This window comes from Haliaeetus albicilla, chromosome 24 (assembly GCF_947461875.1).
Source record: "Haliaeetus albicilla chromosome 24, bHalAlb1.1, whole genome shotgun sequence".
Classification (NCBI taxonomy): Eukaryota; Metazoa; Chordata; class Aves; order Accipitriformes; family Accipitridae; genus Haliaeetus; species Haliaeetus albicilla.
The window spans coordinates 20,019,887-20,044,647 of record NC_091506.1 but is presented as its reverse complement, the minus strand read 5'-3'; the positions used below and the strand labels follow the sequence as shown (position 1 = coordinate 20,044,647).

Below are 24,761 nucleotides of genomic sequence, written 5' to 3'. Positions count from 1 at the left end.
GAGGCGGAGGCCCCCGGTCGGGACACGGCGCGATGCCTTGGCGGGCCAGCGCCAACCGGGTGGCCGTCGGAGGGTCCCCAGGGCTGAGAGACGGCTGCCAGCATCCCAGGGTGCGTGTGGGGTCCGGGCGTGTCGGCACCCTTTGGCCCCTCTGCCGCAGCCCTCGGGCCCAGGGCCACCCGTGTTGACACCCCGACACGTGAAATCGCAGCTTCCCCGAAGCCGCCCGTGCTGGTATCATGCTTGCCACTCACTTCCAGGCCGGCGAGGCGGCCTTCCTGGGAGCACAGCAGGCTCAGAACCGGGGATTCCAGCCGGGGGGCAAGAGCAGGGCCAGGGCAGCCACAGCTTTGTGAGGAGAGCTACGGGGGTTATTTCTGTTGTGCCCGTTCTTTGTCTTCTGTCCCTTTTCACCCCCCTCATCAAGGGCTGCCTGAGGTGGCACGAGCTGCAAGCACTGCCGGGACTCGCTGCTGTTCCCAGGGATGAAGGAAGATGCTTTACATCCCGATGCACCACACGGATTTGTCCTCCCGGTGCCCTGTTGCCCTCGGGCAGTAGGGCTGTGGAGCCTCAGCTGCGCACACAGACTTTTCCTCCGGCCGAGCAGGGTGCTGCCTCGCGCTGTCGGGGGGACTTTGGTCCCAGGAGGGGCTGAACACACCGAAAGAAAACGGGTTCCCCTGCCCTTGTCACCTGGCCAGCCTCAGGCCTCCGAGGCTCCCGCCCCACGTTGTGCAAGGCCCGGCAGTTACGCTGGCCCCACGCCTTACCCAACAGCTCCTTCCTCCATCTCCCGCTCAGTTTCAACATTATCTGGCCCTGGCCAGCTTGTCCCAGGGTTTTCACCACTCCCACCCTCCAGCCAGCTCTGCCTCCTGCCAGCACAGCCCCAGCTGCCTTGCACTGCTCCCTGTCGGCTTTCCCGGCCCCCAGCAGGCCCCCGGGGTTGGACTGCATCATGCCCAAACTTGGACCAAACTTCCCCCCCAGCTTGGCTCCCCCCAGGTGGACACCCATGAACATGACAAGACTTGACTTAGGGTCCAGATAATGTTTATGAGCAAAAGACAAGCGATTACACTCTGGCAGGAGCATAAATACAGGAGCAGAGTCCCTGCGCTAGCCCTGCCAGGTCCTTCCCAGCTCCCTCGGTGTGTGGGTGCCACCCTGGTGGCTCTGCCCCTCCTCAAACACCCATCCCAGTGCTCGGCTGACAGCCCCAAAACGTGGGGTCGGCCTGTGCCCGCTGTGCATTCACAGGTGCTCAGCCCCACACCAGTGCCTGGGGACCGACGGGGAGGAGGTAGCCCCCACGCAGCAAGCTCAGCATAGCTGGCTCGAGGGGCTGGATTTGGGGGACAGGTACCCCTGTGTCAAGGGGAAGACCCTCCTTGGGGCTGGAGGGGCACCAGGGCCCCATGCCAGTGGGGTCTCCAGGGAGCTGTGCTTGAGCATCCCCTTTAGGGTCCGCTGCCCAGAGCCAGCACCATGAGCCCACAAGCACCCCGATGGGCACCCCAGTACCCCAAGTCTCTCTGGGGCTGCTCTGTATCCCCATGGGAAGGTGGGCAGGACCCTGCTGTCCCAGCCAGGCCAGGCTGACCCGCCACCCTGCCTGCCAGGGTCCCCAGGGACAACCTTCTCAAGGCCACGGTGGGAAGGGTCCAGGCTCACGCAGATACCAAGGGGACAAACCTGCCAGGGCAGGGCTTTGGGACTGCCAGGGGCTACCTGGCACTTGGGGGGCCTGGCTCCCCCAGGGCAGGGAGAGCAGCCGTGCATGCCCCAGGCCAGCCCTGTCCTCCACCTGGGTGGTGTCACCCACCATCTGTGGGCACAGCAGCACAGGGGTCCTCCAAGTGCTGCCACATTCTCCCCCGGGGACCCCCACCCTTGGCACAGCTGCAGGATGGCAGAGAAAGGAGGGTGCCAGGCACAGACAGCAGGTCCCACGGTCTCAGCTCTCCTCCAGCAACCCGGGGTACCAGTAGCCCCACTCCAAGACCCCCACAATGAGGGATGGAGCCGGGGGCTGCAGAGGAAGGGCAGCCCCCCCAGCTGGGGGCATTGCCTGCAAATGAAAGTCCTGCTCACCCCTTCCCCTGGCAGCTGTGCACCCCATCTCTAACACCCAGGCTGGACAGTCCTATGGGTGGGTTTCCCCACACTCTGGAGTCCCACCATGCCCTCCCCTGGACTCACAGCCCAGGATTCCCCAGGGGACAGGCTCCCTGGCACAGCAGGGGCTCCCCCAGCTGGCACCATGCCCTGGGCAATGCCTATCAGTACGTCTGGGGCGTGAGGATGAAGAGTCGGTCTTCCTCCTTGCGGATCCACTTCATGAGCTTGTTGACAGCACTGATGGCGCCAGCCTTGGTCCCCAGGGGACTGTAGCATATGTAGAGCTCGAAGGCGCTGGTTACCTGGGTGAAGAAGGGTACATGCTGGGAACACGTCTGTGCCCCACTTGGGGCTGGCACCACATCTTCCCTCCACGGGCTACTGCAAACAGGCGCAGTGGCTCCAGTGCAGGGACATGTGGTGGCAGCGGGGTACCCTAAATGGGGTTTTCTCAGAAGTGGGAGGATCAAACACCAGGGTGGGTTTTCTCAGTGGCACTGGGGAGTTCATGGCAGCGCATGGCACAGCCCTTGGTGCTGGAGCTCACCAGCTCCTGCTGCTATCCCTGCCCGTCCCTCCCTGGGACAGGGGTGCATGGGAGCAGGCTCACCCACAAAAGGACCGTGCACGGCCTGGGGGCCACCCTGGGGACCATGAAGCTGGTGCTGCGTTGTGCCACCACCCCCTTACTCCACCATGCAGTACTGGAGAAGATGGGCTCACCCAAACCCTGCAGACAGCCCTTACCCACGCCAGGAGGTTCTCACGGGGGCCTGTGAAGTAGATGTTCTTCAGGGGGCGTGAAGAGTTGTGAGCCCGACTGTGGAGGTACTGGTAGAGCCCCAAGAGCCTCTCCTTCTCCTCCTCCTGCACGTAGGGTGCCTCAATCTCAGGGCTGCAGGAACACAGCACCCCATTAGCCCCCAGGAGAAGAGGATTCGTGGAGAAGGTTTGCCCCACGCCCCACTCCACGGCCTTGGCCCGATGGTTCCCTGGGGGCCTCACCTGGTGAAGAGCCCGGAGCTCTTGGACTTGTAGATGAAGTGTCGGAGGTCAGGGATGCCCACCTGGGCGACGCTGTAAAAGGGGGTGCGCAAGGCCTCCTGCAGAGCGTGGTGCACCCCCCGCCGCCGCAGACGCTCCTGGAAGCGCCGCTTACAGTCAGAGACGGTGAAGAAGTCCTCGCGGTCGGTGGAGACCAGCAGGAGGCACAGGTCCATCTCCTGCTCCAGGTAGGAGATGTGGGCATGGAAGAAGCCACTGGAGTTGAACTTTGGGAGACAAATAGGAGTCCAGGCTTCGCCCTCCCGAAAGGAGGAAGAAGAGCTGATGAGGTTGAAGAGCAGATGGAGGTCAATGGGGTGGAGGAACTGATCCTTCTTCCTCACGAGAGACACCAGCTGGTTCCCTGACAGAAGAATGGAGAAGACCAGGCTCTTGGCCTTGGCCTGCTGGAGGCTGGTGCTGACAGCGTCCCGGACACTGGCGGCCAGGGGCAGGCAGCGCACGGCGCCCATGAGGAAGCTGGGGTCGTGGGCCATGAGGTCCAGCAGGTTGTCAGTGATGCGCTCGGAGCCGGCCAGGAGCCTGCGCAGGTCATAGTTCTGCTTCTGCTGGAAGATGTGGTTGAGCTGGGTCCAGGTGAGCAGGCTCAGGATCTGGTAGTAGATGTAGAGCAGCTCGTGGGCGATCTCCTGCTCCGACTGCCGGGTCCGCGCCACTGCCACCAGCACCAGCGGGCTCCTCCGCACAAAGACCACCTTGTAGCCATCTGCTTGGGAGGGAGTTCCCCGGGGGGGCCGGGGACAGACCTGTAAAAGCCTGGCTCCCTGGGGCTGCAATGGGGAGCCAGGCTGCAGCCTCCCCCCAGCAACCAATCTGCCCCTGGGGACAGCTAACGTGGCCCACGGTGGCAGGGGCACGGCGCCAGGCAGGCCGTGACACCCGCCCTGTCCCACTCCCCCCAGGGTGGTACCTGCATGGATGGACCGGATGGCGTTTTTCTCAGCCTCCAGGAAGGACACCAGGGCCATCATGACGCCCATGGTGCTGGAGAGGGCCTCCTCGGAGCCATAGCGGGAGTACACGGGCTTGCCCGCCTCGCTCAGCACAAAGACGTGCTTCCGGTGCATGCGCCAGGCGTCCATGGTCACATCCTCCTCCTCCTTGCCCGACAGCACCGAGTCGCGGCGGGGGGTCTGCGGGGACGGCTCCAGCTTCCCCTCCTTGCTTTGCCTCATCTCCTCCTCCAGGTCGAGGGCCATGCCCGTGAGCTGCGTGCTCAGCTCGCTGAAGTCCTTGCTGATCTGCTCCATGCTGGTTGGCTCAGCCGGCTCCCCCCGCCTCTCCTCCGGGCTCCGTGCTGTGGCCGCCCCGTCCTCGGGACTCGTCAGGTCCTCATAGGAGCGGGTGTGCACGAACATGGCTCCCTCCTGGCCCGCCCCTGGGAACAATGGGCCGTGCAGCGTCCGTCCGCCTGTCCCCCATACTGAGGCAGCGGGTGGATGGAGGGTGCAAAAGGGACAGAGCTTTGCAGGGAGGGACCTGCCCTTCTCTCCCCATTCCGTGGCACCCAGGGGTGCGGGTCCTGCTGGTGGGGAGCAGCCAGCGGGCCCATCTCCCCCTGCCCGTGGGGCTGTGAAGGGCCCAGGCTGCATAATGAGGAGCTGCCTTTTTTTTTTTTCCCCCTTGCTTACGCCTGCAGCGAGCTCTGTCCCCGTACCTGGCTCTGTCCCCTGCGCCAGCCCTGGCGTGGGGCTCTCGGACCGCTCCACATGCTGCCCATCTCCCGGTGCCAGGGACCCGTTGGGCACTTCCCAGCCTTTCTTCTTGTGGACATCTGCAGCCATTCCTCGGGGCAGGACCTGCATGCGACCCACAATGTCACCCCTCTGTTCCTTCACCTGCAAAATGGGTCCCGAAACACTCCGCTCTCGAGCGGGGCCGTGCCAGCATCGTTGTCTTGATCCTGCTGGCTCAGCAAGCACCACCGAGCCCTGGTGAGACGTCAGGAAAGCCGCTCTAATCCAGCAGGATTTCCTCCCTCCCGCGGCCCCAGCTCTTTCCAGCCCCCCGGCCCCAGCACCTTTCATCCAGGATTGGCCCCGATTTCTCCCAAGCGCTGGAAAAGCCACTCAGCCTCCCTCCGCCGCGTCCCGGCAGCGAAAGGGAGATGGCCCTGGATGGGGCTGGTCCCGCACACCAACAACCCCAGAGGCCTCATGTTTGCCAAGGGCGGGTTTTATGGCCTTCCTTGGCCTGGATTAGGTGGCTGAGATGAGACCAGGCTGGTGACGCTCCTCTTGAGGCCACGGCTGCTCAGATGGCCCAACCTCCTGCGAGCAGGGTGCCCTCTCAAGCCCCTGCCCGGTGGGTCAGCCCTCCTGGGCACAGCCGGGCTGTGTCCCCAGCCCGCACTTTCCCCCCCACCCAGGAAGGGGAAACCGGCCCAAAAGTGAAGGCAGGCACACAAGCGAAAGCAACAGGAGGAAGGCAGGCTGGCCCAGCACCCTGCGCTTCCGAAACCGGCCCCGGCTTCGCTCCGTGCTTCGTGACACCTCCTGCCCCCCAGACCCAAGCCCGGCAGGTAACGCCGCACCTGGGGGAGCCGGAGCCCGACCCCAAAACCCTGCGACAACCCAAGAGCCCGGGACGGTGCCGGGCTGCGGATTAGGGTCCCGTCCTCGCCTGTCCGGCTGCACCGCTGCCAGCCCGCTGCGCTTCCCCGGAGCTCCCCCCCTCCCACCGCGGGTGAGGGTCTCCCCGTCCCGGTCCCGGTCCCGGTCCCTCCTCCGCCCCGGGGAGGGTCACCGCTCCCCGAGCACCGACGTGCCCCGGGGAAGCGCCAGCCCCGAGGACCCCAGCCCCGAAGGACAACGCGCAGGGACCGACCTTCGCGGCTCCTCCCGTCAGCGCCGGAGGCCCGGGCGAGCGGCGCGGCGGGGGCAGCCCGGCAGCGCCCCGGCAAAGGCCTAGGCGGGGCGAGGGGGGGGACGACGACGCCGGCGGCGGCGGGCGGCCGCCTCCCGCCCTGCCCCCGGCCCCGGCCCCCGCGGTGCCCCCGGCATCGCGGCACCCCGGCCCGGCGGGAACCGCCCCCCGCGGCCTTGCCCGGGCCCGGCCTCGCCGCCCCAAGGTCGGCCGCCCGCCCCGCGGAACCATGGGAGCTGTAGGCGGCCCCCGCTTCCCCGCTCCCCGCCGCCGCCGCCGCCACCGCCCCTCCGCGACTACAACTCCCGGCAGGCCGCGCCGGCTCCGCCGCGCGGGGCACGCTGGGAAACGGAGTCCGCCCGTAGCCCTCGCCGGCGCGGGGCATGGCGGGAGCGGTAGTGCGGCGGCCGGCGGGGACCGGACTCCGCTTCCCAGAGTGCCCCGCGCGCGGGGCGTCGGGGAGCGGAAGTTCCGGTTTCTCGCCGTGGTTGCGCTGGGCCTGGCGCGGCGGGAGCGGCGGCGGTGAAGGTGAGGGGCGGCCCCTCGCCCCGGTGGCCCGGCCGGGGCCTCCCGGTGCGGCGGGGGTCGTGGGCTTTTGCTCTGGGGAGGGGAGCGCGGGTGCGGGGTCTGGCGTAGGGCCGCCGGGGTGGGGGAGCGGGGGTGGCGGCTCCCGGGGATCTCCCGGCGTACGGGAGGGGAGCGGGGACGTCTCCCGGCGTACAGGGGCGGGGCAGAGCCTCCCGTACGGCCGCCCGGAACGGGGAAGCGGTGGGTCGGGGGGATGTGTGTTTTTGGGGCGTCCTCTGGGATAAAGGGGTGGGGGGATCTCAGTGCCGAGAGAGGGCGGCGGGGCGGGGGTCTCCTGAGGGTCTCCCGGGATGGGGAGGTGTCTTCCTGTGGGGCTGTCCGGGGTAGAGGAGTGTGTGTGTGGGGAGGTCCTTCCTAGGGCCCACCTGGCATAGAGGAGCAAGGGGTTCCTCCTGTGGAGTCCATCAGGATAGAGGGGGGCTCTTTGTGTCTTTTCTGGGGTCACCCGAGATGGGGGGATAGCCCGAGGCGGGGGGCTGCCTCGGCTGCGAGCTGTGAGGAAGCAGGTCCTGGTTCCGTGGCCTCGAGGCTGGTTGTGGGCTCAGTCTCCTCTTCAGAGCCCCATGCCCCAGCTGGGACAGGGACCGTGGGCTTGGGCAGCTCGGTCCCCGGTACAGGAGTACCGCGGGGTGTCCCGCACGGTTGTGCCGAGCGTTGGGGCCTGCCCTCTGTGTCATTGTCAGGGGTTGTGGTGTTTCTGGGTATCTCTCTGTTATTGTGAGGCCCTGGTCAAAATTAGGGCTTCTTTCACGCCATGTCATAGGCCTTTCCGTGAAAAGCGTCTCTGAACGCTCGTGTTTTTAAAAGGGATGGAGAAAAAGTGGGCTGCATTCATGCTGGGGTGCAGAGAAAGGTGATTGGGGCTGCTGCTGGGAGCGTGTTAGCTGAGAGTAATCCCCAGTGATGGGCTAAATGGGATTTTGGACTGTAAATAAAGGCTTAGGTGGAGGCAGGATGTGGCCTGGCTCATGCTGGAGGCAGGTAGAGGCTGGGTAATGCAGTGGTTGTGAACTGCTGGGAATAATAATGCTGACCTCTCACGTTTTGTTTTTTAAAACAATTGACACCCCAAGAGTTTGGTGGTGTTGCTGATGTGTGGTATTAATTTTGGAAACACTGCTAAAGGTGGAATACGCTTTCCTATCCCAGCAGGGCGTTGGTGGTGTGAAAGTCTCTCCCAACACTCCCTAGTTGGGAATGTGCTCGTGAAATCCTTTGGGACAGGCAAGATCAGGATAGTAATGGGGGTGGGGGTGTGTGTTTAGAAATTCACCTAATTTTTTCTAATACATGTTTTTAAAAGTATCATACAGCTGAAAAGCACACACATCCCCTTTTTTAAGTCCAAACCTCCAGCCTGACACCTGGAAGAGCTGAAATAGTTCTCTCCCTCCGCTTTCAAACTTCAGTGACACGGTTTTGATATTTCTTCACTTCTGGATTAGACATCTTCAACTTTAACATTGGAAATAACAGGCTTTCTTGGCTACTTGCAGTTTCTGTAGCTTGGAGAAACGTTTTCTTTTGTACCTCCTGTAGTACTTGAATTTCACAGTGGCTTTTTCCTTTCTTCAGCCTTACAAAAACTTCACTAGGCACAGAAAGTTGTTCCACAGCAAATTACTTCCTCTGTTCTTTAAGCGTAGTCTTGTGTGTAGTTATGTGTTTGATTTTCTCGTGGTCTATAAATACCAAGTCTGGCAGTCTTGACAAAAATCTGTTTGGAGAGAAGTTGTGAGTATTGGAGTATTTTTCTGAAAATAGCATCTCTTTGAAACTTCACCTTGTCTAATCCATCACCAATTTCTCCTCTTTTCCCCCCAGATTTGGAAAACAAGGTGCAAAGTTGGGTGTAAGTTGGTGAGGAGATGCTCAAGGACTGTGCTGGCATTCCTCACTCTGCCCCTTGCCAGAAATCTTTAATTATTCCTTAAGAAGGCCGGTTTCTTAGTCTGGCTCAGTTGCACGATTCTGATGTATGAGGCCATTATTTTACCATAGTATGATGTAGATTGAAATAAGAGATTCAGAAGAGTCTGCCATCAGGCTTGACACGTGCAGTTTGGAAAGTGGAACTGGGAATGTCCCCTGAGCGGCAGTGCCAGGCGCTGGGCTGTTTGGGGGCGCGCTGAGGAGGGCAGGGGCACAGGCCTGAGGAGGTTCTTGGGTGTAATTGCCAGGGAGCGTCCAGAGCTCCATCAGTCTCTCGTATCTGCTGAGAGGGCTGCAGGACCACCGGTTGTTGGAGGAACTAAGACCACAAAAGAGCTTCCTCTCCTTTGAGTTGTACCTTCTGTATCTTCACTGGAGCTGAGGCTTTGCCACCAGGAAATAGAGCCAGCTGGGATAGGAGGAGGGAAATGTAATGTGTACTTTCAGAATGCATATCTGCCCTGAATATTCAGTATAATTGTAACAGCTAATTATTGTCTTAAAAGAACTCTGAATCTGGGCTCTGTGAGTAACTGGACCACGCTGGGCGTTTTGCGGCTGCGTTATTGTGTCACTCTGAAATGTCCTTTGTTGCCGTCTCCTTCAGATGTGTGGTTGTGACTGAACTATGGCAAAACTAATTGATGCACAGTTCCTAGCACTTGAAGGGTGGATTTTTGCTGTGCTTTGCTGTTGGCCTGGCCCCAGCCCCAGGCTCTGTTGGTGTGTCTTTGGCAAACAGCCTTACTTACACTGACCTGTCTCCCAGCATCTGCCTGTGAGCAGGGAGATGGGACCTGAGCTGGCTATTACCTGAAGGGTCAGTCCTGATGGCATCTTATCACAGCGTGCGCCTTTTGGAGCAGTTGTAGCAGGGTGTACCTTCAGGATATCTTGGCATTGGTGGAAGCCAGTCTAAGAAGTTTCTGTCCCTGTCCTGCAGTTTGCTGTCACCTTGTTTTGTGGGGCTGGGTAGTAAACCGTACTGCTGAAATAACCTGGGTTGAATATAACTCTCTTCGGAGGGTCATTTGTGGCGCAGACCCAGAAAAGCACAAGTTGGCACAACTAACATGTTGCACATTGCCAAAGGCAGAGAGGAGGGAGCAAATCATATCAGGCTGAACAGGGGACTGTCAGAGCCAGTGTTGCTGCCTGTGTTATTGAACCATGACCTCATACTCATGGATGTTGCTGCATGGCTCTGCTGATCTATGCCAGGCCTGATATCAGTCCAATGGTATTTTTTTCCCTGTCTGATAATTTGAACATTATATCCAAACATTTTCTAGCTGGCAAAGGATTTCTTATTTTTTAAACATCGGTGAGCTTGTTGACTTAATGAGAACTGGAGCGGGGGAGGAAATCCAAAAGGGAAGAACAAGAAACACCATGTCTGCAGGCTGCAAAAGATCATAGATAAAAGGACTGGCTGATGACAGCCACCCGTAATGATGACTGCCATAACCACCTCTGTTTGCCTGTCCTCTCTGTGGAGGGTACAGTGTCAGTTCTCTTAGATTCACCTCCGAGAAAGAAAAAAATGATAGAGCTTGTGGAGGAAATCTTTGGGACCAGGGAGGTGCTTGTTGCATCAAGAGCCGTACAAAACGTGAGCAGACCAGTGTTCTCGGGCTTGAGTGGCCAATTGAATGAACCTGTTTCTTTGGAAATGGTGTTACAGTGGATGGATCAGTGGTGGTTGTTACAGGTTGCCTTCATCAGCCATCACACCCTTGCATGCTGAGGCCTGCCAAGCCGTGCTGTCCCTGGCTCCCACGGCTGCTGGTGGACCCTGGCAGCAGTGGGTAGTCCCTCTTGGCAGGGCAGCTCCATTTAGCTCCTTGGCACAGGCGGCTGCTGGCAGCGGCATCTGGAATCGCTCCCTGGTGTAAGGTCTGTCATGACCTCTGTCAACCTGCCACCCATATGGCAGCGCTGGCCTTTGGAAATAAGAAGAAACAGGATCTTGTGTGCTTTTCTTCAACATCAGCTGCTCTAGACAGGCCTGGTGCTGACTGTACTGTCTTCTGTTCCACCTAACCACTGCAGTTAGTTTAATCTTGCTTTTGAGCTGCTTTGTAAGAGCATGCGAGTCCCAGGTCTCCTAACCTTGGTCTGGTGGCATGGCAGCCCTCCTGAACCACTGCAGCTGGACTAGCCTGAGTAGGTTTGAGACCATCAGGTTGCTAGCTACCTCATTTTGCTTTATGCTCTACTGCAACCTTTTTTTTTTGGGAAAGATGGAAGTAGTTCCCATTTCAAGTCCTGGCTTTGGCAATCGCCAGGAAATCCTCACCTTCTCCGCTGGTGGAAGCGGATGAAATTTTAGAACTCTCTTGAGGCAAGTGTTATTTGTGGCACTAGGCTTGATGAGGGCAGCGTTGGAGAACAGTGCCTGTAATGATTTATTGGCAAAGCCTACTCTGTTATCTATGTACTTTTGAGGGCAGAGTAACCATAGTAGACCAATGGTAGTGATCGTTTCCTCGAACAGCAAAGAGCTTTTGGCAAAAATAGTTTGGATTAAACATTAATTACAAACTGTTGTTCTGCAGTGGTCCTCGTTGTTTATAGATTGTGGTGTTCTCACATTTCTAGCTGCACTCCAAATAGTGTCAGACAGCACAGTATGTTGGAAAGCTTTGTGTTAATCAAAGCAGATATCAAATTGTTTGCCCACCCGTATTGACAGTTTGATTTCAGAAGTCATTTGATGCTTGCAAATTTGAACATGGAGAAACGCAACAATTAAATACATTCATGCCTGAGTGTGGTCTTGTATATTTGTGGATCCTGATCGGATGTTACTCACGTCCCTTCTAACCAGCAGTGTTTTTCTTATGTGATATGTGTTCTTTGCCTTGTGGCTTATTGTCATGTTATTTATTCAGCAGGTTGTGCTGTCTTGGTGTTCTTAGAGTGAATTAACCATTTCTGGAAACGTACTAGACAAGATAAAAATGTGGGGAGACCATCGACAAGGCAACAGAATGGGGTCTTTTCGGTAAGCATTTGAATGTACAGTTTGTTTCAGCAACATTCTTAAATACCGTAAGCCATAGGAACTTTCTGTCTGTCAGTATTTCTGCGCATCGTCCCGTAAGCAGACTATTTTGGTAAAAGTTCTGAGGTCTGTGTGGAGCTAGGTGTGATTGCCAAAGAATAGGCATGTTAAGTGACAGTGTAACTTTCTGCATTTCCGTTTTTAATTTCTTTTTTTTTTTAACAACAGCTGCTTTTAGTATTTCTATTCCTTCTCCACACCACCTTTTCTAGTGATGCTTAGTTTAGCTGTTGTAAGCTAAGGTGATGATATGCCATATGGATTTTGGTGCTATGCACTGTTAAGTCCTAGAAGAGAAGCGCCTAATAGTGTGATGTTGATTCTCTTCAACCTTTGTGCTTGCCTTAACTTCAGAAATACTGTCACTTTCATTGCACACAGGATTTTATGAAAACTGTGAGAGTTTAGTTCTCTCCATGAGTTTAAGTAGATTGTATATCCCCATGTTCTTGGTGCTACTCCCTCGTAAGACATTTTTGAATGTCACTGGAACTGTTTTAAAGATTCATATGCAACTGACTTGCACAGCCTGATGTTTTGCTTAATTTACATTCTTCTGGTTGTTACTAGGCCCTGTGTTTGCAAGAGGGCTCTGGGTATAAAAAAAAAAATAAATAAAAATGGAGGCACCAAACGCTAGGGTTTTCCTCTGTTGTGCATAAATCTTTCATCCTTTGCTTATGTGTCTACCTCAGTTACTTGAACACCAGCATGATAAAGGTACTTCCTCATGGCATACCTTAGGTTTCTGCAACAAGAATACTTCAAATAATTGTCTAATTGTAATGTGTTGAGAAAGCTGATGACATTTGAGCTCTGAAAACCAGTATCCTCCAGAACATGTCTTAACTGTATTGATGAGGGAGTGATTGTGTTTTGTGATGATATCAGTAGTGCTGTCCTGTTGATTTTTAAGGGGATTTTACTGGCATCATTCTTTACTGTGTTGGGTGGGGAATTCTAACCTTGAACAATTTTAATTACTGTTCTACATGGTGGTGAAAGAGGGGCGTGTAGCTTAGGAAATCTGTATATGGTTTGATTAACTATGCAAATGTCACCTTGCATTCTGTTGGTGAGTGATTCTGGAGTGAAACTTGAAGAACAACACGACTTGCTGTAGTTGCTAAGGAAATGACCACTGATTTGGGTAGCTTGGTGTTATTTTAAAATGTGTTGATATTTTACTATTCTGTTTTTTTGAAAATGTATTGGAGCCTTGCTTAAATGAAAAATCAGGTAGCTCCATCTCAAAAGAAAAAAAAACCAAACCTCACTGGGTTTTGAAAAACCGTCTTAAGAGGAAACCTCTTCCTGAGTGGTTTTATGCAGGTAGCAGGAGAGCTCATAGCTATAGTGTTGTAAACTCGGTGTAAGACAGCCAGTCTGGAGGCACGAGCACAGGATCATCTTGAATGTTGATTGTTGGCATATTCCTGTGAGGCATCCTTGAAGTCTGAACTGATAGCTTTCAGCATTTTGCCAGTTTAGACTCCAGCACAAGGAAGCATAAATGAGTCTCTGTAGTATGTTAATAGAGCATGTTTGGTAACCTCTGCTTTTATGTGCCTCAGGATGACGTGTTAAGTTAGCTGTTTGTAATACTGCCCAGAGAGCTTAAGCTCAAGTGGTTCCTTGCAGGCGTGTGCTGGTGATGCTAATGAACAAACAAACACACCAGCTGGTGGAACCTTGAACAGCTGCAGAGCTGTGTGCAGTGCAGGACTATGTGGATTGCTACCATCATTAACCCATTAATATTGCAGGTATTCCCTGTTGAGTGCTTCTGGAAATTGTGCTGAAATGGGAGCACCCAAGTTTACTTTCTCACATCTGTCGTATGCTGCCTCATCTTAAACTGCCAAACATCAATATCTTCTGCGGATCTTAGACTGTTACACAACTCTATAAAGTTTAGAGAAGAATGTGCTGCTGTGTAGATTTCAGACTCTAAGCACGTTATGAATAATACTGTCTTTATTTCTACAGTGGGAGCCAAGAAGAAAGGTTTGCTCCCGGGTGGAACAGGGAATATCCTCCTTCCCTTGATAGTCTTGCTCAAGAAAGACACTCTGGCAACTTCTCTGGCAGAGAATCACTTCCTTTTGATATCCAGGCACTCACAGGCCTCCTCAATCCTCAGTTTGCCAACAGAGAGGAACCTTCTTTCAGCTTTGGAGCTAGAGATGGACCACGTAGTGACTTCAGAGGCGGGGAGGGGCACCATGATTTCAGGGGCAGAGATTTCCCACCATCTGACTTCCAGGGCAGAGATGAGTCTCAGATGGATTTCAGAGGTAGGGAGCCACCCTCTTCTGAGTATAGAGGCAGGGATATGTATTCTGGAGACTTCCGGGAGAGAGAAGGGCCACCTATGGACTTCAGAGGTGGGGATGTTCCTTCAGTGGACTACAGGAACAGGGAGACATTCCGTATGAACTACAGGGATAGGGAAGCACATAATATGGATTACAGGGGCAGAGATGAACCTCCATCAGACTTCCGGGGAAGGGGGTCTTTTGATCTAGACTTCAGAGGTCGAGATGGATCTCATGCAGACTTTAGGGCAAGAGATGTGCCTGAGTTAGACTACAGGGGCAGAGAGCATTCCTATTCAGACTTCAGAAATAGGGATGTACCTGATTTGGACTTCAGGGGTGTGGGCACCTCTGATTTGGACTTCAGAAACAGAAATGCACCATCGTCAGACTTCAGAAACAGGCACAGGTCCCGATCTGATCAGGATTTTAGGAGCAGAGATGTGGCTCCTCCTATGGACTTTTCAGATAGGGAAATGCCTCCTGTGGATCAAAGCCTTGTAGATTTTAGGCGCAACCAATCTACTGTACCTTTAGCAGAAAGAGAGGGCTCTGGTTTAAGCACCAGCAAGAGAGAGGAGTCTGCACTTGGTCTAGATAGAACTCCCTTTGGTAGCCAAAAAGGAGAATTTCAACATTCAGAAGCACCAGCCAGAGAAGAGGAATCACTTGGACTGGGTCTTGAAGATGACACCTCACACAATTTTCAGAATAGCCGTGGACCTCTTCCTACTCTTCAGGACCAAGAGGAGCAACCTCAGACCTTTGCTAACAAGCAGCAACAGCAGCAGCTTTCTGGGGGGGAGCAGCAGCAAAGATCCGATTCTGATCTTGGGTTAAAGGGTGAAGGTGGCCTGGATTTCCTTGGAAGGCAAGATACTGACTACCGAAACATCGAGTATCGCGATGTGGATCACCGTCTGCCAGGGCATCAGATGTTTGATTATGAACATGGCAAGTCCTTTTCAGAAGGAAAACCCAGCAAAGATTCTAGGCCCTATAAGAGCCTTCAGGTAGGTAGTTTTGTCAATTGATGTTTCTGTTAAATGTGTGTTGGCCAAAGAATGGAAGGAGCTGGGAAGGAGTCTTCTGTTCATATCCTATCAGTTCTATCCTAATTCACTGTCCTTCTCTGAGATCATCCTCAGGCTCCAGGTTGTTTTAATGGGCACCCTTTCTATCTCAGAAATACTTTCTTCTCAAGAGAATGCGATTTAGCAATTGAGAATTGCTAAATACGTAGAACCAGATTTGGTACAGGAAGTCCCCAAGTTGAATGTGACCAGACAGAGGGAGGGTGTTGGGGGAAATAGTATACAGAATAACTTATTTTGTTATATTAGAATTTACTTTGTTGTAACCATTCTATGTTATTTTCTCCTGAACATTGCTTATGAGCACTACCAGAGAGAAGCTACTGGCTTGGGTGGACGTGTGTAGAACAGTACAGCTGTTCTCATGCATGCTTTGTTCTCCTTCAGAGTTAACTTTGAAATCTGAAGGTAACAGTAACTACTGAGTTAATAGCTACTATTGAATTTGAATCTACCACCGCTGGAAAGCAGAGAGAGGCGATTTGCCTGTTTTATTTTCCTGGACCTAGATCTCATGGTACAGCTCAACGAGCATGTAAGAATCTAGCAATACTAGTCCTCCAGAGCTCTGAATCTTAAACAGTGCTGTGGTTAAAGATTTGAGCTAGTCTGCTCATGGGCCTTTGCCTTTGAATTGTACCCTGCTTTATTTTGTTACTGTCTGTGTATCTTGTGAGCTAGCGTATCTCATTTGTAAAAAACATCTTGATTGTGTAAACTCAAGGACCAAGATTACCGGACCTGTCCCAAATACGTAAAGCCAAGCAAGCTCATTCGGCTAGGAGGAGTGCCTGAAACTGCCACAAAGGATGATGTAAGTGGGATGTTTTTAACCCAAAAACTTCTATCAAGGGTTTCTAAAAGTAACATTTTTAAGCCTGGTTAATGTAGTTCAGATGGTCTGTCATTTTCCTAGGGGAAAATCCAGATTTAGAAGTCATTGCAATGTTATCTTTTATCTGATTATTCCGGGTTTTGGGGAGTCTGGAAGTGATGAGTTTTTCTGCAGTCACATGTGGGGTGTTGATAGCTAAAAGCCTTGACTCCAGACTCCAGACTTTTTAACATGCCTTACTTCCATCATTGCTTTATATATACCAAATATTGTTATTAATTTGTTACTACATTTTGGTAACTGTGTAGTGTCAAAGTGAACTTGTTCGTTCTTAGTTACTTGAAATTGCTTAAATAAGATCTTATAAAGATGGAAAAGATGTCTGCTGCTACTGCAGATTTTAGTAAAAAAAAAAGCCCCAAAATAATTTAGGCTCCAAGGTGAAAGAAGCTCCCTTTCCAAACCCTTCCACTTTGAATTAGGATTTTTTTTGGTGGCATTTCCAGACATGAGAACTCCTACGTGCAATAGTTTTTGCTGGGGTTAGCTGTTATGATCAGAGCTTCTGAGGCTTGATATTGGAGAACTCATGGCAGAAACTTTGTCCATCAGAGGATGATAAGACTCAGAACAATCACCCCATGTCCCTTGATTTTCTTAAAGGCACTAAGATATCTGACCTTACATCAGGATCAGAGGTGAACTGTCTGGCTGAGACCAGCATAATAAACCTTTGTACAGTTGAATTGTGATGTAAATGGTGCTTAAACAAACACCAAAAATACTTCCCAAAACTCAATGAACAGTTCTCAGGTACTGCTGTAACTTAATCAGTAAAATGTGTCGGTTTGTAACTAGAAAGAAAAGAAGTCTTGGGGAGACAGAAATGTATGTTAGCAAGTGCTTCACTTTTCGAGGTTTGGTTTTGGAGACTGAAGTGGATCTTGGTTTTTCTGTAGATTCTCAATGCTTTCCGAGGGCCTGATGGGACACCTGTGAAGGACTTGCGACTGAAAGATTACAGTTCAGGTGAGAATGCTTTTCCAGTGCTTCTAGTTTCAAGTTTACAAAAGGGTACTTTTTTACACCGATACTCACTTAGGCAGTTTGGTTAAAATCTTTGGTGACATAATTGCAGGTATTTTTGAATGAAAATGCCCACTGAGTTTTGTAGTTTGTCCTCCTGTCTTCAGAACTGATGGCTGTGCTCACTGCTACTTTGGAGGTAAAGCATGTGTCCTGGTGCCTGTAGAGAGATGTAGGAGCAGCAGGAAAAACAGTAAGGCTGTTCTAATAGCCATCAAGAATAAAGTCAATACTGACATGGGACAGCAGGTTAATACCTCAATAGATTTTTTTTAAATTATTATTAAATCCTTTTGGATTGTTCTACATCTTGTTTTTGAGATGGTCTTATTGTGGAATGTGTCCTGCACAGTGTCCTCAGGAAACCTGATCCATCCTAACATTTCTCCTTCAGTAACATGAAACTGTTACCCTTCTTAGACATGAAGACAGGTTAAAAAAAGAAAAAGTAAGTTTTACAAGCAAATATCCAAATACTGGGTCTGGATGATCTTCCTCATTCAAAGGATAAAGTTTTGCTGTACTTCTGATCAGTATGTATAGGATTCTGAAGAAAGAAATATTTTACAAGGCTGCTTTGTGAGAAAGTTGTACTGGAACAAAGATGTGCGATGGTAGGAAATGCAGGGTGAGTCCTGGGGATTGGTTTGGATAATACTGTAGGAAATACCTGGAAACCGTTGGGGTTTTGGTTTTGGGGTTTTTTTGTGGTTTTTTTGGTTTTTTTGGTTTTTTTAAACATAGGAAAGCAGAGACTTCTACCTTCATCAGTGTTTTTTCCTGTTACCAGTATGGGTTGCATGTGAAGCAGCTGGAATTCTTGATGTCAATATATTATATAAAGGCTTCCTATGTGTTTAGTAGCTGGGGAGAGAAACTGGGGCAGTTGGGTATTTCTCAAGTATATTTTTGTTTCTGGAAGCTGTCAAAGGAGATTTCACAACCTTCTCGTGAACCTTTGAACTAAAGAACACCCCTGTGTCACATAATCTGGTCTGGCCCAACAAGCAGGGCTTAAGGGACACAGTCAATCTTTCTTGCTTCCTTTCCTCTTTTCTAGCATAGTACAGCATGGCTGTCATCACCCGCACAACACTGACTGCAATCCAATAATTGCAACATGCTCGTTTTTCACCTGTGCTGATGTAATTTGTCAGGTTTTTTTTTTTTTCTGAAACGCATCACATTTCAGTAATAAATCAACTTGAACTGGGAATCTCTTCATAGGTCTCTTGTGTATGTTATTAGGACTTACTGCCCTCATTAGAGAACCGTTGTCTCCTCCTTCCTATTCCCCATTTCAAAGGCTACTCAGGATGAGAAACAGTGTCTGAACTTACATGCAGAAGCCCTAGTATCTGCTGGTGGTCACATGTAATAAGAGGGTTGCAGTTTTCTGCTATCCCTCTAAAAGCTGCATTTTCTTTCAGTCTGTCTCATCGGCTGCAAAGTTGGGTTTTTTTTAAGTTTTTCTGGCCATTGTGGGAGGGGAAAGAATGAAGTTAAAATTAGCTCATATTTTATGAGCTATTTAAAGCTGTTCTTTAACTCTGTCCAGTCAACATCAGTAATTTAAGCAGTGTAGCACTATTCTAGGTTATGTGGATGCTCCAGAGACTTTGTTTTGCATTATGTCCTGAGGCTGCAAATGCAGCTGCTAATTTAAACAGCTTTCTGATCCTTCTTACGCAAGATGGGTACGTCTAGGACAGTAAAAGCTTCCTGAATTGTGAAAACTTCTTCTTCAAATTGAGTAACTAGAAGCTGTAGTAAATTTAATCCAGCTTTTCGCATTAGGTCATCCTATAGAGAAGTGTGTGAAATTGAATTCATATTAACTTCTGAAAAGCTAAGCCTGTTTGAAACTAGAGGCCAGTCATGGGCTAAACAATGCTTTTATGATGGGGTGTGTATGTAAATATTCGTAAGAATTAAAAGCAAACTTGCTGGATTACACCTTGGATACACCTGGGCCCACTGGCTGCATTGCTGTTATCAGCTCAATGGGACGATGGCAGCCTGGCTCAGAAGAGTGCGTGCTAAGCCTGTCTGAGTGGGTTGTATATTTTTGAGTGCTGTCCAGAAATGTTAAAAATAACATTAATCATGAGTATGCATGTTGAGTGTGTTTGAGAGAAGAATGCCTGCAGCTGTTGGAGAACAATAACAACCATAACAAATAACATGCAATTAACTCAAAATAAGTGAGGTTCGGATCAGTTTCACAAAAAGATAATGCTTATCATAAAGCTTATCTCAGCAGTTTCAACATGATGGTTCCACTGTATGAGCTTTCACAAGACTCTTTCTGTTTTGGGGGAAAATATATGGTTGATTTTTCTTGGAAAAAGCAGCTCAACTTCTTTATAAAGCCCTTTCTTTTTACATACTGCGTATGTGCTAAGGGAAGCATATTTTCACTGAAGGTTGTGCTGAGCATGGAACACTGTTCTTAATATACCTGGTGTGATTTTGGTACACATGCAAGCTGTTTATTCTTTAGGTTATTTTGTCTCTGAACCCCACAGACTGGAGTGGTGGCTAGATTTTAAACAAGGTAGTGAAAGGAGAGATGTTAAGAAATGGCATAGTAATTCTATTTAAATCAAAAAAGCATATATTTACAGCCAATGATAAAATATCAAATTCAGGCTTTATAGTATTAGTATACACAAGGTTAACTTGTAATTTCCATCAGTTAGATTTTTGAATTGATGTGTGTATATTCAGACTGAAAATATCAGATCCATTTGTGAGGGGAAGAGGACTTCTTCCAATGTAATGTATAAGCCTTGGCAGAAATAACTGTATTAGATTGTTGGCTTATCTTTCAGCTTGCCTTTTGAAGTGTGTTTCGTCATGTCTGTTCAATTAATCATTACAAAGGGTTAACCCTGAGGTGATAGTGGAATCTTCTCAAAGACCATCGACTGCTTTAGTATGCAGTATCTACTGGTGCCTCTTGCTGCCTCATGTGGAGGCAGAGCCGTGGATGTGCTGCTGCTTCGGTAGATACTAGTGGAGATGACTTGTCAGCAGCTGTCTGAGAAGGGGTTGTCAGTAATGGCTTGTGAGCTCCCCAGTCCCATCTGAAGGTACTTATTTCTGCTTGCTGGGGTCAAGGCTTTCATGTGGCTTTACAGTGTGGGGCTCCTTCTGTGGAGCTGTTAGTGCAGCATGTAACAGCACCAGCCTACTCGTGGCACGGTGTCTGTCATTCCCCTATTACTGTCTGTGTGCTTGCGTTGGTGCTGACTGCCAGGAACTTGAAACCAATACCTTTTGGCCTTTGAGGAATCTAACATGAACACACCTTGTCCTGGTTTTGATTTTGATCGTATTTTAAACTTACCTCCTGCCTGATTCTCATCAAGCTTTATTTCTACTTTCCCGACTAATGTCAAACGTAAGCCAAGTCTGAGATCTCATCCTGAGTGTCTGATGTGCACAGAACTCTTTGGCTGAACACACACGTATGGCCTGGAGAAGAGAGCGCACAGAGCTATCTTTATCTTAAAGGGCTGCTTATGATGAGTTGTTCACCCTTAAAAGATGCTGCAACAATGTCCAAGTAATAGGTGAAAACATGAAGCGTACTCTGAGCCTCCTGTTCAAATTATTCTCCTGGATGCAGTCTGCAGTGGGACAAGCTTGGAACATGTGTTTTCCAACCAGGATTCATGTTAGGGTTAGTACCACCAGTTGGGAAAAGCTGTTCAGGGAAAGCGAGCCTGAGAAATTGCTGGCAGCCCATGAGGCTTTTCTAGCTTACTCTACAAGCCCATCTGGGGAACCGAGAGGAGTTTTTGCTGAGCTGGGAGAGCCTGCTGGAGAATGGACACACTAACCGAGATGGAGAGCAGCATGTGCAGAGAGGAGCTCTGTGAAGCAGACCTGGAGGGACCAGGTGAGCTGGATTGCAATCAGAAGGAGTGGTGAGGTCTACCCCAGCCCCTTTATGTACCCTCTAAATTAATGCAGCACTTCAGAAATTGGGAATTTGGGTTTGTTAACCCACTTATAACCCTTCTGAATACTCACTTTTGAACCCAGGGTGGGGATGTGGAGCGCGATGCTTCACTCCTGAGGAAGTGGGAAGACTGGAGCAGGGAGGAATTCTCTGAACAGCAGTAGTGCTTGGGGCCAGAGGGATGTCCACATGGATACAGGTGGCTGATGCTAAAGGACAGGCATCCTCCTGTGGTGGAGGTAGATGCAGGAAATGTAGTTAACCTGAAAGTGTGACTAACCTAGAAGCTACTTCATGGCAGCTGCCTGCTCTGTTTTGAAAAGCTTTATTTTTAGCAAGTACTATTGGCACCAAACATACTTTATTGCTTGCTTGGCCACCTTCTTGCACTAGCATTTAATTTTTGTTCCATTTCTCCATACCCGGCCCTTATGTGGTGCTTGGAACTGCCCCCCTTATCCCTCCCTTTGTTAAACTTAAACTGCCTTGGCCAAGCACTAGAAGAAACTGGATTACCTTGCTTGTTGTCACGGAGCTCTGCCACATTGCTGCCCTGTTAAATATTAATAAGCTCCTTAGATAAACTTTTAAAAGGTGCTCTTTTTTTTTTCCTCCAAGTGCTGTCTTATCTGCTATATCACAACAGTGAATTGTTAGTTTCAGGAATATTTCAGGAAGCCTCTGAAATTTAAAATTGTATTCTTTAGTGTTGCATTTTGCTAAAACTCATAATCTAAGGTCCAAAAGTTTACACTTAATGATGGAAAAATCAGTACAGATTTTTGAGTGGCGCACCTCTCCATACTAGGGATAAGTTCTCCATTTTCCGTGGCTGGAGTGCATCCTAAGGCAGTGGGATTTCCTCTTCCTTAAAGCAGAGCTCCTGCTGTGGTAGCAGGCATGGCTATGCATTTGTCTGGCCCACATATAACTGAGTCTTAGCTCCCTCACTGTAGCTGTACGTGTGGGTGGGGTTTGGGCTAGTAATGCTCTTGGAGGTCAGAAGCACTGGTGAAATACTGTGCTTATCCCCAGCTCCTGCATGCCACGGGTGCTGTCGTGCTGCAGCTTCCAACCATAGGTAGGGCTGGAGAGCTGAGCTGCTGCTCTGCATGGGGAGGGGATGTTTCTGGAAGTGTGCAGCAGAACTGTGCTAAACTGAGACTTTTTGTTTCCTTTCAGGAGTGATGCAGTGCCCTAGGGGAAACCCCTCTGAAGGGTGGATTTCTGGCCAGCTAGTAGCTTCCTCAGAAAGAGGGCTTGGCATCAACCCTCTGGAGTTTGATTAGGAGTAGATCCCACAAGGACTTAAATTCTTTGGTTTGGTACAAAAAACATGCTGTGGGTTGATGTGAGATCTCTAATACACACTGTGGCACAGAGGTGCATCTCACCTGTTGTGCTAATTATACAGAAGACAGCTTGGCTCACCACCAAGGCTGGTGCTGATGCACCACAGGAAGAATAATCTCCTGTTGCTGTGTTTGATGCTTTGCACAGTGAAGATTGCGTGGCCCACTCTACTGCATCAGCCACAAATAAGGGCGTGCAGATCTTGGGCACTTGTTGAGAGCTGAAGTGATCATCCGTGAGCTCACAAGATGCTGTAGCACATGGAGTTTCCTCTTGAGGCATGACCAGATCACCCGCTCATCAGCAGAGTCCTTCAGTCTGCAGGGGCTCACCTTTCAGAAGGTGGGGAAGTATCTTCAGCACTCATGTGCATGAAGCAATTGATTCTTTTTTGTAGCCAGAATAGTCTGGTGAGGACCTAAAAAAGCACTTAGTTGGAATTAGTCCATGGCCATCAATACCAGTCCTTGCCAGTTTTCCCAGCTGTGTGGGCAGTAGGCTTTTGGCTAGTCTTGCTTGATTTCATGGCAGTAGTGCATTGTCTTTTAGAAGTAAAAGGCATTCTTGCCCTTCTTTCCTCATCTGTGATGTGGTAGCTTAGGAAATAGGAGGTACAAATCTGTTTTAAGTCGGTGTTTGTGATAGCGATCAACCTTGGTTATAGGGTTATAGGGCCTGTTCAACAGAAAAGGCAACAAACACATTCATCCATAAAACATGCTCACAGCCTTTTTGACATGCAGAATCCTTCTCCCTGTAACCATTTTTACAAATGTGCTCACCCTTTTTGCATCTCCAGCACAAAACTTCACGGTGTGCTGACATTATTGCATCGATTGCTTTTCTGAGTCATTTCTGCTAAATGACAGATGATACATCCTGGAGACCAGGTTGATATTAGCAGCACTTTAAAACCAAGTTTCTGTCTGCAACACTTTCCCAGGTATGCAGCTTCCAGTCCTCTCCTGGAGTTTTGCGATGGCTCCAGCCTTCCTTGGATTCCGGGTTTCTGTACAAATATAATGTAATACTTTGTCTTTAATAAAGCTACAGTGTGTACGATCTTAGTGTTGTGGGTTTTTCCTTCTGTTCCTCTGTGCTGCTGTACAAACTACCCTTCTTCTGGGCCAGGAAGGGTTGACAGCTATTTGGGGCTCTGCCTGTTGTAGTTCCTGTAGTTTATGGGGCTGCGTGTGTCTGCCTTTGAGGGCATCTCAGGCAGGTCCTTTCTGAATGGAGGGGGGAGGATGGACTGTGGTGCTCTACCTTTCAGAATATAGCTGCGTTTCACATCCTGTGGTTTCAGTGCTGTTTTCTTCTGCAGCGCTGTCATGAATGAAGCGTAAGAGTGTACTTTTTTTATACAAAGGGACAGTATGAAGTGACAGGCCTCTTTCCAGCAGCCAGGTGTGGCTTGTAAATGCTTGGCCTTTGAAAGGAATTGGGGATATAGCTTGTTGCAGATTGTCCTGTTTAGTATTCAACAGCAAGCTTTTCTGGTACAGCTCTTCAGCTTTAGTAGCTCTGAAGACCAATTTATCTGTGCAGTAAAAAGATCTGACATATTTATGGATGCTCAGAATCCACCAGCTGGTATCGAGAGAGCTCTCGGTTTTGGCTTCTGAGCTTGTGTTAGCATAGATAGATTGCTGCCATTCCCTGCCGTGCTGCGGTGTTGCCCTCCAAGTTTTCAGACTGTGCGGGCAGCTTTATTTTCTCTGCTCGCCACGGAAGGCACTACGCTGTTGCCCATCCTCACTGCAGTGGCAGGACTCGCTGCGTAAGCACAGATACAGCCGCTACTGTGCATGTTCAGGAGCTCCTGGCTTCTTGGAAGCATCAAGTGTATTATGCCTGCTAATAATAGTACACTGTAATAGTGTAGAGATACAGAGAAGGCCCTGTGTTTTCCAGTATTTTCTTGTGCTGAGGTTTTCACTCTTTAGTATGGATGACCTACATCTGCATCTTTCCTTAGAGGAAACAGAAAAACTTGTGCATGGGCTTATGGGCATGTTGCCAAAATGTCCCACAGATGAGGTGGCTCTTACTGTCGACCAAGGAATAACAGATTCTCCAAGAACAGTGTGCAAAATTCTGTCTCCACTGCCTGAGCTGTGCAAAGGTCGGTGTGTGAGATTCCTTCAAGGGATGAAGAAGTCTTTCATATTCACTCCATACTTTATGCTGTAGTTGTCTTTGAAGCAATAGAACTTTCTTCTCTAACATGGATGAAACTCTGTAGAGAATTTCCCCACCTGCACTCTGCTCTGCCATGCTGTCTCTGGAGAGAGCATGCAGCAAGAATGTCCTTGCTTCAGCAGGCTGGCCATGGCTCTGCTTTAATGTGCTATCTTGCCGCATCCTAAGAGTGCCCAAAACTGCAGATGCTTTTCTTCTGTGGTAGTTCTGTCTTATCCTACAGGAAAAAAACACAAGTGAATTGTTGTTGGGATGGTTGAGA

The 24,761-nt window shown here is 50.4% G+C and overlaps 2 protein-coding genes and 1 long non-coding RNA gene across 8 annotated transcripts in view; 2 read left to right on the top strand and 1 right to left on the bottom strand.

The window, feature by feature from the left end:
- Positions 1–1,039: 1,039 nt before the first annotated feature.
- MON1A (MON1 homolog A, secretory trafficking associated) lies at positions 1,040–6,233 on the bottom strand. 4 transcript variants are annotated; one of them, XM_069769626.1, is made up of 6 exons: positions 6,016–6,233; positions 4,847–5,027; positions 4,100–4,567; positions 3,130–3,898; positions 2,872–3,019; positions 1,040–2,426 (listed from the first exon to the last, which is right to left on the bottom strand). In XM_069769626.1, exons 2-6 carry the CDS (start codon positions 4,992–4,994, stop codon positions 2,286–2,288), a joined length of 1,674 nt encoding a protein of 557 aa, XP_069625727.1. In that variant the 5' UTR covers positions 4,995–5,027; positions 6,016–6,233; the 3' UTR covers positions 1,040–2,285. The 4 variants fall into 4 exon arrangements, with proteins under 4 accessions (XP_069625727.1, XP_069625730.1, XP_069625728.1 ...); XM_069769629.1 differs by having other exon boundaries at positions 4,847–4,988; XM_069769627.1 differs by having other exon boundaries at positions 3,130–3,895; positions 6,016–6,232.
- A 264-nt stretch (positions 6,234–6,497) lies between these two features.
- RBM6 (RNA binding motif protein 6) overlaps positions 6,498–24,761 on the top strand; it is a 59,526-nt gene continuing 41,262 nt past the window's right edge. Inside the window, exons 1-5 of one of the 3 annotated variants that reach the window (XM_069769620.1) lie at positions 6,498–6,582; positions 11,472–11,581; positions 13,631–14,972; positions 15,778–15,867; positions 16,848–16,917. In XM_069769620.1, the coding sequence (XP_069625721.1) occupies positions 11,538–11,581; positions 13,631–14,972; positions 15,778–15,867; positions 16,848–16,917 (1,546 nt within the window). In that variant the 5' untranslated portion in view covers positions 6,498–6,582; positions 11,472–11,537. Of the gene's footprint in view, positions 6,583–11,468; positions 11,582–13,407; positions 14,973–15,777; positions 15,868–16,847; positions 16,918–24,761 lie in introns of all 3 variants that reach the window. The other 2 variants (XM_069769618.1, XM_069769621.1) reach the window with 2 other exon arrangements.
- LOC138681771 (uncharacterized) lies at positions 16,929–23,359 on the top strand. Its single transcript, XR_011321990.1, has 2 exons — positions 16,929–20,881; positions 22,127–23,359. It is a non-coding gene; the product is annotated as an uncharacterized lncRNA (long non-coding RNA).

Bases quoted from the DNA above. Each gene is read 5' to 3' on its own strand.
- MON1A (XM_069769626.1), bottom strand. From the start codon at position 4,994: ATGCAGGTCCTGCCCCGAGGAATGGCTGCAGATGTCCACAAGAAGAAA. The intron at 4,568-4,846 runs GTACGGGGACAG...CATTGTTCCCAG, and splicing joins GGCGCAGGGGACAGAGCCAG to GGGCGGGCCAGGAGGGAGCC. The intron at 3,020-3,129 runs GTGAGGCCCCCA...GTGTTCCTGCAG, and splicing joins AGCTCCGGGCTCTTCACCAG to CCCTGAGATTGAGGCACCCT.